The sequence below is a fragment of the Centroberyx affinis genome, unplaced genomic scaffold (assembly GCF_046629955.1).
Source record: "Centroberyx affinis isolate AG114_WGS23_722 - 3 ecotype Tasmania unplaced genomic scaffold, CSIRO-AGI_Caff_v1 ptg001948l_1, whole genome shotgun sequence".
NCBI classification, from domain to species: domain Eukaryota; kingdom Metazoa; phylum Chordata; class Actinopteri; order Beryciformes; family Berycidae; genus Centroberyx; species Centroberyx affinis.
Window position 1 is genome coordinate 151551 of NW_027280305.1, and position 12183 is coordinate 163733.

Here is a 12183-nt window from a genome sequence, read left to right on the forward strand (position 1 = left end):
AGTAGATTACCAAATCAAGTCTGAAGTCTAAATGTCAAGTTAGAACAAATCAAGAATACAGTATCAATAGAGCTGCAACGATTAATCGATTAGTTGTCAACTATTAAATTAATCGCCAACTATTTTGATAATCGATTAGAGTAATTTTTTAAGAAAAATAAGTCAAAATTCTCTGATTCCAGCTTCTTAAATGTGAATATTTTTTGGTTTCTTTACTCCTCTATGACAGTAAACTGAATATCTTTGGGTTGTGGACAAAACAAGACATTTGAGGACGTCATCTTGGGCTTTGGGAAACACCGATCGACATTTTTTAGACCAAACAACTAATCGATTAATCGAGAAAATAATCGTCAGATTAATCGACAATGAAAATAATCGTTAGTTGCAAGTATCAATGTAATATCTTAAAGAAAACTAAATATCTAGGACTTGTCAATGCAATATTGTTTTAATAGGATAAAAACTTGATAAGAGCATCATGGGTTTGATTTCTATAATCAGTTTCAACTATCAAAATCATTACATACAAATTCATAAAACAGAATTTAAATTCACTCTCATCACTTTCAATCCAAGTCATTTACACAAACACAAGCTCTTTTGTCGAGACTTTAGAAACCTTTTTAAGTCATCAAAGTACAAGTCAGAGTCAAGTCTCAAGTCACCAGAACCCAAGTCAAGTCAAGTCTCAAGCAATTAAAATTGTGACTCCAGTCTGACTTGAGTCCAAGTCATGTGACTTGAGTCCCACCTCTGGTAGGGGGATCCTGACTTGCAAGTTGAAGTCTTGGCAGTCTTAGTCTAAAAGAGGATTAATTCATCTCAGAGCTGTGAAGCCTGGTGGTAATATAAGATCCTCTTGACCTTCATAACTCCTCATGTTATGCTGTATGGCAACTCTGCCCTTAAGCTCCTGATCTCTCAATTCCTTGGCCAGGAGCTTCACAACGTCTTCATTTGGATGCACCTCATTCTTCAATGATCAGATAGACATAAGGTGTAAGATAAATCACATTATCTGTTATTAATCCTTATTATGATAGGTTTGGCAGAAAGTGGACTTAGGTTTGTGGAGCTCCATTACAGCAGATAATCATATAATTATATTTTCCATGAGCCAAGACATTTCACTGAGTTACATTTACATGAGTATGAGTGCGCTGTACAAATACAAAATCAAAAACTACAAATACGTTGGTGTCCGTAGCAAGACTGTTGGCAACATCGTCCCATATTGGAAGTCCTGCTCCCAGCTGGAGCAAAACTGGTGGGTAAATATTTTTCATTCTACAGTGGCAATTGGTGTCCTATAGGTGTCCAGTCCATTTATCAGAGGGAGAGAAACAATCCAGCAATATTAGCAAAGTGACCCCATGACTGTTTGTTTCAAAAAGGGGCGCTCCAACCTGAACATAATCAACTCCATCTTTAATTATTCCACATTGTCGGCTACAAAGAGGTTTCCCAGACGCTCTCCATAGACTATGATTTGGGCCGGCCAAGCTTACACTCTCCACAGTCCATAGAAAGATCAATATAAAACAAAGATAACCATAGTTGCTTAGGGCAAATTAAATCAAAATACTTCTATCAGGATAACAATGGCTGACTGTTATTATATTATCATGCTCTTCTGGGATAATGGCACATTGTTCTTCCAGTCATTCATGGAAATGTTACTCCGGATGCAAGATTTCGCTGTCCTCTTCTGTCCAAATACTTCTGATGTCATTTCATCATTAAGAAGGTTCACTTAAAGGTTTCCAGTGCTGCCTGTGCTTTGTGAACAGCAACCTCCAGCATGGTGTGGTCACTGAGCATCTGTAGGACAGTGGCTGGGTCCATCTCCAGTAGCATACCTAGAGGGAGAGAGAGAGAGAGAGAGGGAGAGAGGGAGGAGGAGAGAGAGAGAGAGAGAGAGAGAGAGAGAGAGGAGAGAGAGAGAGAGAGAGAGAGAGAGAGAGAGAGAGAGAGACTTCACAAGAATACTTTGATATGCTTTAACAGAAATATCACTTGGCTTAAACCAGACGTTATGCAGTCTATAAAGCAAAGCAAAAAACCATAAGCTCCCAAAGATAGGACATTAAGGAACGATATTTTTATGAGATCCATTAACTAGAGACAGAGTGTCAGCCAACCTGTAATATCATTTGCATGTACTGGATCCAGCTCCTCCACCAGTGAGAACAGCTTCTCTCCGAGTCTCTCTGTGTCATCGGTGTCCGACGAGTCGCTGATGTCCGTCTCCACATTCTGCCTGAAGGGGAGCAGCATGCACATTATTAGGTATGGATTAAATTTAATGCATTACTTAATCAATTTTGATTGCTATTCAATCTTTTTGTTTTTATACATTTGAATTGCAAATGAGCTGGAAGGCAGGTTAAAAGTCCAGAGAGAAGAGTAAGTGATGCACTTTGAGAATAAGCAGGGATTTTGATTGATTGATGTGTTTATTTGAGTGTCCTGCACCATTTATGTTGCCCAGCCCATATGGGCTTACAAGACACTAGACAGCAACAAACAGCCAGGATGCCCACATGACAAATCATAATATACAGTTCCACAAATTCAAAAGGAGAACATTTCAAAAACATTCAATTTCCATGACAGAAATGTCCTATTATGTTGGATACAGTGTTCTCTGTCTTAGTTGCCATGCATTTTCTATAAATCTTGCTAAGACAAAAATCTCCTCATTAAAGAGCCAGCTCAGCATATCACCTTCAGACAACCAAAACAAATCAGGGTTCTTCAACGGAATTTTTTTTCAAATAGATGATTCCTCAAATCACTGTACATGGGGCAGTGAAATACAAAATGAAATTCATCCTCAACAACACCAAGATCACAAAAAACACATAAACGCAACTCTTCAGGAATAAGGTAGCAGTTCTTAACTGAGCACATAAGGACCTCTGCCCTCTCTTTAAATTAAATGTTATATAAGGTTCTGTGAAGTAATCTTCTTTAATTTGAACGTAGTTTCTGAGCTTTGGCTTCTTCCAAATCTCCTCCTTCCATTGTTACTTATGGATCTTTAGCAGTTTTTGTTTGACTATATTTATATTACACTGCAAATTGTTCCTGAAGATTATATGTAAATCAGAAAGAGAAAATATTGCAGAAACCTCTCTTGACCAATGATAACTGTGTGCTCTGTCCCAATTAAAGATCTTTTTGGTCAGCATTTCCTCTGGCACCTGGACAAGGCGGTTCCACAGCCGAGCTATTTTCACATCTCTGCTTTACAAGACATGACTCCCATCCATGTCCCCTTCAATAGCCCCCTTTGCAGTATATTTATGCACCCCAAGAAAGCACCTCATGGCTCGACTCTGGATAGCCACACTCCTGCAGCATAAAATAAAACTGAGCCAACCATTGAATCATAAAGTTTTGAAAATGTTGAAAAACCAAGGTCAGAACACAGTTTCATTTTATTCATCACAGACCCTAACGCTCTTCCTGGTGACTCTGCCAATGCTTTTCTTCCTTCTGAAAAGCTCATGTTTTCATTAAAGACAAAACCAGGATATTTATAAGAAGTGGTGTACTTTAAGGGCATTGATCCAAACTGAAATATGGTTGCTCTGCTGTTCACATTGCTTTCTAAAACGTATATCTGTGTTTTTTCACTGTTAATAGCAAGTCTCCATTTACTGCACCATAAACTCATAATATTCAGCATTTTTTGTAAATTAAACTCTTTCTCGGCAACCAACACAATGTCATCAGCATACAACGGAATACTTAAGTTCATATTGTCAATCGATATACCTAGATCGGCCTGCTTGATTTCTTGAGCTAAGTCATTTACATAAAGGGCAAATAAAGTGGGGGAGAGCACATCTCCCTCCTTCACCCAAATGGAGTAGGAAACCAGCCAGTCCTGAAATTATTTAACTGCAAACATGCAACTGGGCTTTGTACAAGCTTTTGATGGCATTATAAAATTGACCATCAATACCAGAGCAAATTAACTTATACTCCAAAGGATCTCTATTGATCCAATCAAGGGCTTTCTTGAAATCAACAAAACAAGAAAACGTGATTTTACCCTCTTGTAGTCTAGCTCTCAACACAGAGGATATGGCATAAATATGATCAATACATGCCCTGTTTTTCCTAAAATCATTCTGCTCATCCACCAACACTCCATGAAACTCTAAGTAATTATTAAGTCTATTATTAAGGACACCTGAATACAATTTATAAACTGTACTGATCAAGCTGATACCTGTGTAATTGAATGGAAATCTAGGGTTGGCTTTTGCAGATTTAGGATGGGTTTGATTATGGATTTGTTCCACACAGACAGAATAATACCATTTTGAAAGCACGTTTGATAATAGACAATGTAAAATATTCAACATATTAGGAGGAAATGGCAAGAATATGCTACACAAAATATGAGACTATGAATATACACAGTAACTAGTCACCTACTCCTTTAGTGTCTTCACAGCGAGGTTCACCTGCTCTTCCAGGAGCGTGGGCTCTGAAAGCAGGTTTAACACTGCTTCTTTGTGCTGCTCCAGAAGCATGCCTGCAGAGGAAGGGAGGGTGAAACTCTTAGTATGGTACACACTGACAGAACTGTCGGTACCATTGTTCAAAATTACCAAAAAGGTTGTAAAAAAGTAACTCGACAAAATAGATTTTGCTCATTATCTGAGTAAAAATCAAGTTTAAAAAATCAAAAAAGGATAGCATTGAATTAAGTAATAAAGTAAAACAGAAAGAAAGAAAGAAAGAAAGAAAGTTTTATGTAGTTCTACAATGAATGGAATAAGTCATTAACTTAAAAGTTATGTTGGAGTTGGATCCAGCACTTGCAAATGATTTTACAGGTTAGCTGCTCCGTCTGTAGTGGGAAATTAGCAGCTGAATATTATCAGTGTGTTACTGAGTGAGTGGACTGGTTGCTTACCGGTGATTTTCTGAGAGTGTCCAGTGTTGTAGACGTCCACCAGCTCAAACAGCTGCTCCCCCAGAGAATCAGAGGACACCGACACGTCATCCTCATCCTTACAAGTTCCCTTGCTGCCAAAAATACACAGTGCTGTGAGGATACACTCTTCAAAACGTTACACAAATAAATAAATTCCATGCTACACCACTTTTACAGAATTAGTCTTTCCTACACCCTAAAACCCCTTTGAATCTTTATTGAAAGGACTTCTTATCAGCTTTACTGGTTTACTACTTTAGATCAATTATGAATGGAAAAATATTCTAACATATGTATATATATATAACAAAAAAACAAAAAAGGCCCTCAGATGGGGCTGTGAATGCCTCAAACTTCTCTAGTGAGGATGCTCAGGCCTACCTGGGCCCCTGGGTCAAGTGAAGGGGCTCGGAGGGCTTTCTCCAAGGCTCCGGTCAGCATGGCCTCATCCTGCAGCATCTGAGTCAGTACAGGACCCGGCAGCTCCAGCAACATGCCTGGAACACAGGGGCTTCGCAACTTTGTCTGTAGTATTTTCAAAATTATTATTATGCAGAATTGCTAATGATAACATGATTGTTTTCTAATTGTTCCGTTTTTGTAGGTTTACTTGTGGCAACAAACTGATAAAGTCACCAAACCAACAACAACAACAACAATAACAACAACAACATGCCACTGGTTCCTGCGGGTCAGCTCACCTGTGAGTTTCCCAGCGATCTCTGCGTGTTTGGGGTAAATCAGATTATACAGCTGCTCACCAACTGCCTCCAGGTCTTCTTCCTCATCCATGCCTTGACTCCTCACATTAGGTTACAACCTGCACTAGACTATTCCTTTGAACTGAATACAAGATTGGCTGCGTTCTAGCTGGCTTCACCACCGACAACTTTTAGGTTGAAAGCATCAGCAGCCAACCAGTCAGCGTCAACAGCATCCTGGATAAAACCTCCTTGGTCCTGGAGCGCGCATATCCAGACAGGCTCGACATCACATCTTGCTACGAGTCCAATAAGACCGTTTTCTCCTGTCTCGTCTGGATTTGGTTTATGTTGTTCCCCGACATGCACTAATGTTAAAATAGCTAGTGTTTGAAACTGAATTTGACGTTCTGCTGTAAACACTAGGCGCGGAATAATGACGTTGAGGCTCATCGCCCAGAGTGGTGTGGGGATGTTCCTCCGCTGCGTTTATGAATAAATAGTACTCCGTGAAAAGACATTCAAAAAAATGCATTATCATTAAAATACTACTATAAATACTATTATAACACTAAAAAAGTATTATATGTGTAAAACGTGGTCACGACTGTAATTATTTTATAAAAATGCAGTTGTCAATGCGCAGGGATTTATGAAATAGCTACCGTAAAGCGGTTTCCGCCCTCTTCGATCCTTTTCCTCCGCTGAAAGGTAACGTGGTCGCTTCGTCTGTTAGCACCTAATCACAAAAGTTGACTTTTTCATAATCTGTATCTTACTTAGCGAGTCCAAACTAAGAGATTGTAGTTGTGTAGACTGTTATACACGTCACGCGGCAATAATTGTCAATTTATAGTCGTGAAATGGAGCGGTAAATTATGTGAGCATGTCAGCCCGGTTAGGCCTCGTTGTGCTGTTAGCATTGAGTATCATTCCATTGAGCTGGACTGTGAAGTAGAAAACGTTGAATACTTGAATGTTAACATCCGCACACCATTTTCTAAATAAATTGAGTGCAAAAACCTTGAACTGTTAAATATCTTATTTCGGTTTATAGCGTGTGGGCCTTGGCTCGTTATTTCCTTACTTAGCCTCTATTTGTTTTAATAGTTTATGGTACTTTGAACTATTCTTGTCAATTGACTTAAGCTGGCCTTGCATGTTACTTCAGTAACAGTTGTCCGGTTGTGTCCAGGTTCACCATGTCGTCTCATCTGCAGTGGATGGTCATCAGGAACTGCTCCAGCTTCCTCATCAAGAGGAACGGACAGACCTACAGCACTGTAAGTACAGCAGCTGAGCGGCACCAGTCAAGTCTTGCAGGTCCGTCCTGTACTCAGACCACCTGACTAGGAGATTGAACAGGACGGCGTGATACTGAAATTACTGACAATGTAGCTACATTCTGTTTATGTCTTATGTGAAGGCTGCTCTTGATAATGCATAAAGTGTATACATTTTTTGTTACATATTCTGAAGTTAATATGGACTGTGAAAACAGCACAAGCTACACAGTTGTGTAATTTGTTTTGAATCCTTCTATGTAACAGGAGCCCAACAACCTGAAGTCCAAGAACTCTTTCCGCTTCAACGGGTTGGTGCACAAGAAGACTGTTGGTGTGCAGCCTGCGGCTGATGGCAAGGGCATCGTGGTTGTGTTGAAGAAGCGTGCAGGTGAGCATTGGATTCTCAAAACTGATGATTCAGTGCGTATCATCTCTGTGGAGTAGAGTTTGGTGGCGTTATCAAACGCCAGAAAGTTTTTATCATTTGAATGAAAAGTCTGTCCAGTTGGATATTGTAAAACCTACCAGCTGTTCTTAAAGGATGTGAGTACAAATTGCATTGTTTTTTAATGGAAAATGGGTAGAATTTACCTGTAGTTGTTTAGAAATGACTTCTCATACATCATTGGCATTATTAATGGACAGCAACTATTTTTTGTGGCACAGAATTGGCACCCAATAGTACTGTCTTGAAACCCAGTTAATCTGTCTTAATGCTGTCTGTGCCTCTGTGAATGTTGGCTAAACTACCGCCCACTTGGTGTTTACAGGAAAAAAAGATGTTGGGCTGCTTAAGAACATCTTTTTGGTCGACATGATTTTGTGAATTTTGTAGTCTGTTTTTTTGGAGATGCACTCAAAGGTTAATTGTTTTACTTCTGGGTAATTACTGCTAATATAGTCACACTGGTATACCCATTGTCTGTTTTGTTTTTGTTGCCCAGGTCAGCGCAAACCTGTCAACTCGTATGAGAAGATCACCATCAACAAGAATTCCCGTGCTACCCTCAGCAGCCTGAGGCACATCATCCGCAAGAACAGCTACAGGAAGGACCTGCGCATGGTGAGTTCACTCATATTGTCACGCGCCAAAAACTCTCAGATGTAGTTACCACCTTGGTTTGTATGATCTATCTAAAGCTGGTCCCTAAGTTGAAGTTTTGTCTTGTAAAGCTTTCGAGAGCAGTAATTTGAGTCTGATTTTCCCCCAGGCGGCCCTGCGTCGTGCCAGTGCCATCCTGAAGAGCCAGAAGCCCGTCGTGGTCAAGAAGAAGCGCACCAGGGCTGCCAAGACCGCATAAACGGATGCGCATGATATAATAAATAAAAGCTTTTTGTTTGAAAAAGACACTGCTTTGTTATGAGTCTTAAATAATGTGACTGTTGATTTTGCTTGGACCTAGAGGTATTTTGATTGCAGGATTCAAATTTCATAAGTCTTATGTGATTTTGACAGCAGTCTATTTAATGACATTCAGCTTGTTCTTATTCATCAGTGCTGAAGCAGGCATGTAAAACATGGAATTAGTAAGTTTTGTTTTCTGGTCCTAGAAATTGGAGAAATTATACATGCCCAAGAAGTATTGGGATTTTGTTTTGATTTAGTTGGGTGTAGGAGGGTAGGATGGGATGGGACCTCAGTCCCAAGAGATGGCTGTAAAAGAAAAGTAACATTTGAGCATAGACACTACATACATACAAATTGTACTGCACAACTGCAGTACAATTTGTATGACCAATATGTCATCAAGGAGTGATGGAGTTAGGAAATGTATGTAGCCGCCCTGCAACAGGCTTAATTTTGAAAGGGGAAGCATCTACCCCAACACATCCTGAAGGTAAACTGGATATCAAGGTCTTGAGATTTACTGTAATCCCACCATTTGAATGTAATGAGTAAATTTGTTGACATCAGCTGTTAAAAGTTGTAGTGCTGTTTCATATGTGCTCAACATTTAACCCCAAAACCTGTCAGTGATTTGCTAATGTGGCTAAGACCTAATTTATTGGGCAATTAGTCTGTTTTGGCCGACCTACTTCTAATGAAGTTGCACTCAGTCTCCTGTTCTGTTCGCTGCTGAAAGAACTGACCAACCCAAAATAACTGTTTTTGTTTTTGTTGAGGTTGTTTATTGCAGTTTTTCATGTTCAAGGACTCTGCTGGTAGCTTCCCTTTTTTTTTGCACCTGTCAAATACTTGGGACATTTTCACGAAGGTTTCATTTCTTCTACAAATTCTGTATATGATTTTGAATCACCTGGTTTTGGTCCCTTCCTCCTGACATGGAACTGGTGTCGTCCCTCTGATGAACATGTTCTGCTGCATGTGACAGAAATGAACTGCAGCTAATTAAATACCAGGAGGATGCATGTCCCAATCTGCATCGATTATCTATGTCCCCGATGTGCACAATGCCTCTTTCTGACACCCCTATATTGTGAGTAAATATTTTACAGTGATTTGAGAAGCATTAAACGGTTACTTCTCAGTGGTGTTTGTTCACCCAGCAAATGCAGAAAGCATATAATTTTCATTTAATGTAGATCAGGTTCAAGTAGATGGGGCCTCTTGCTGCAATCACAAACTGCCCACTGGTGTGGAAAATTGGATAGATTTATTTTAAAGTAGCCCACTGGCAGCTTTCCACTTCCAGCTTTGAAAAAAAAGAAAATACTGTTGTCACCTCCCCTAGAGTTAAGCTGATAAAGCATCCTGTGCCAATCATTTCTGTGGTGAAGCTCTTTCACGTGGGATCTGAACGCACCTAGAAGGGATGATTTGGTCTCTGTGAAGATGTGCAAGCTCTTCCCCTCTTTTAGAGGTCGTGTGCTGTGGTCACTATGAGGGGGCTCAGGCCGGTGCTGCTGCTCCTGCCCCTGGCTCTGCTGGTCCTGCGAAGTCAGAGCTTTGAACTGCAGGACACCATCCACGCACTGATAGAGGAGAATATCCACCTGCATGACCAGCTGGAGAACCTCACCCAGGCCCTCAGGGAACTCAAGCGAATGCTCTGGCAACACTCAAATGGTACTGAATCCTTTATGAATTTACCATAAATAGCACAGATCTAAATGAGTAAAAAAAAAGTGCTTGCTTCAGTCATTTAATGATTAAGTTTCATTTCTAATATTTATGTTTATGTTCTGTATCTCTGTGTTCAGAGTGCTTCATGTTGGGCGTTTTTGGGTGAATACTGTTCCATTACAGAGAAATGACCCTTAAATGCACATACAGCCCTGAAGCAAATGGGCTTCAGTTGTGAATAGATGACTTGTTTGTATGTGGAGGACATCAAACATGTCTTTGACATTGTTCATTTCTGCATAATTTGGTAAATATAGCTATAGTCCTTACTGTTTTGTTTTGATCTTGTTTCTGTGTTGGTCTTGTTCTTCTGTTGATACGGTTCCTCTGTAATTACTATGTTGCTGTTTGTTGTGGACGGCTGTTGTAACTGTTTTGTGAATGGGTGTGTAACGGTGTTATGTTTTTTGCATGTACTGGCTGTGAAAAAGAATTTCCTCTCAACTGATTTCCTTTTAGCTGTCTACACTCCTCCTTGAGTGGCATTTGTGCAACTTTCACAACTCTTACTTTTTGTTTTTGAACATTTTTTGAAAAGTTCTGTTTTGGCACAGTCCGCACCTTAAATGGCAAGAAAAATATTTCAATGATTAATTTGCTGACAATGTAGTGTTTTGTAAGAGACCAATGAACAGGCAGTTTCCAAGTGTTCCACCAAACCAATAAATCTGTGCGATTAGACAGAATTGGGTCTCAAGACACCAAATATGTCCTGTTTAACTTTGTGCACATAACAGATTTTATGATACGTTTCATTTTGACAGTGCTGGGCCCCACAAGGTCAACACAGCTCTCTCCTTTCTCTTTTTTTACTTTCCTTGCTTTCATTTCCTGTTTGTGTCCTGTCTGTTTTCTCTTAATCCTTTCCCTGCGGTGTTCTGTTTTGCCTTCTTCTACATTCACCTGTTTCATTCATGTTCTCTCCAAATATATTATTGGTATTTCTTTTCTCTTTTTAGTGTTTCACACAGCACTTCACCAATAGAGGGGTTTTTTTATTTGGGATTTATAATATATTGTAAAAATATATGTTTCATGCATTAGCCTTGGTGCAGATGTACACATGCAGAGAAAAGAACCTTGTTCAACTATTATACAGCTATTTTGTGTGTTCGATGCAGACCAAGATCATCACGATCACCATGAGCACCATGGCGGGGACGTTCAGCACCTGTGGGATGAATGGTCGGAACATGGTGGGTGTCACTTCTTGCCTCTCTCTACTGCAAACTGAAACGTTTCATTGAATTCATGGAGGTCAGACACCAGTTGTGAATAGCCTTCAGCAGCTTCACTGCATTGAGCACACGAGATGTGGCAGAGGCCATACCATTAGTTGGCATCGATTTCTCGGCCATGTAGATTGTAGCCGGGGTCGCTCAGGTCACGTCAGCACCAGAGGGATAATGAAATGTTTTGCTAATCAACTATTGCCTCTAGCAGCATCATATCAGCCTCACTTGGTAAATGGACAGGTTTAGGCTGATAAATAAAACCTGCATCAGCTGATGTTGCTCTTATTTCTCACTTCCTGGCAGGCATCAGTGCAGAAACCCATCTCCTGTTGGAGCACGCTCTGTGTGGACACGACCCGCACAGCTCGGCCGGTCCCCTCCATGAAGAAACCTCCCTCCTGCTGCTGACACTGCCCTATCTCACCCTACTGCTATTGAGCTGTTTGTAGGCTACATTAGCCTGGGTTCCACTTCACAGCCACACAGAGCTGAAGTCCTTATCTGTGTTGCTCAATTGCTCACCAAAGGAAAGTCAGCATCTTCTGGCCAATGGGGATAAGTGCTGGGCTACATACTGTAGTTTCACATGTTTTTGATACTGTTAGATATTAGGACTAGCCCAGGCTATCCCTGTTTAGCCTTGTTGTGAGTGATTATTGACTGGGCTAGATTGGATGAATTGACCTAGTCAGTGATGGACAGATCAACTCTGGGAAATCAACTGAGCTGGAAAGCAGCTGCTGATGCTGCTGCATCATCAGAGAGAAAGTTGACTTGTCGCTGGATGAAATCAGTGACTCCTCAGGTGTTTAAATTACTTACTTTCTGGTTACTATTGTAAGTTATCTAGGCAAATGCATTTTTTGTTAAATGGCTTAATAGTTGCTTGAGAAACCATATTTTTTCTTATGATAAA

The 12183-nt window shown here is 40.2% G+C and overlaps 2 protein-coding genes across 3 annotated transcripts; one reads left to right on the forward strand and one right to left on the reverse strand.

Moving 5' to 3' along the window:
* Positions 1 to 452: 452 nt before the first annotated feature.
* Positions 453 to 6081, reverse strand: LOC139653688 (uncharacterized). Of its 2 annotated transcripts, none has more exons than XM_071530619.1 (6): positions 5662 to 6081; positions 5342 to 5457; positions 4940 to 5052; positions 4456 to 4555; positions 2145 to 2263; positions 453 to 1862 (listed from the first exon to the last, which is right to left on the reverse strand). In XM_071530619.1, the coding sequence occupies exons 4-6, from the start codon at positions 4551 to 4553 to the stop codon at positions 1753 to 1755; spliced, it is 327 nt and encodes a 108-aa protein (XP_071386720.1). In that variant the 5' UTR covers positions 4554 to 4555; positions 4940 to 5052; positions 5342 to 5457; positions 5662 to 6081; the 3' UTR covers positions 453 to 1752. The 2 variants fall into 2 exon arrangements, with proteins under 2 accessions (XP_071386720.1, XP_071386722.1); XM_071530621.1 differs by having other exon boundaries at positions 5342 to 5485.
* Positions 6082 to 6350: 269 nt separating this feature from the next.
* Positions 6351 to 8297, forward strand: rpl28 (ribosomal protein L28). The gene is made up of 5 exons (XM_071530605.1): positions 6351 to 6372; positions 6857 to 6944; positions 7212 to 7335; positions 7892 to 8010; positions 8159 to 8297. Exons 2-5 carry the CDS (start codon positions 6864 to 6866, stop codon positions 8246 to 8248), a joined length of 414 nt encoding a protein of 137 aa, XP_071386706.1. The 5' UTR covers positions 6351 to 6372; positions 6857 to 6863; the 3' UTR covers positions 8249 to 8297.
* The last annotated feature ends 3886 nt before the right edge of the window (positions 8298 to 12183 follow it).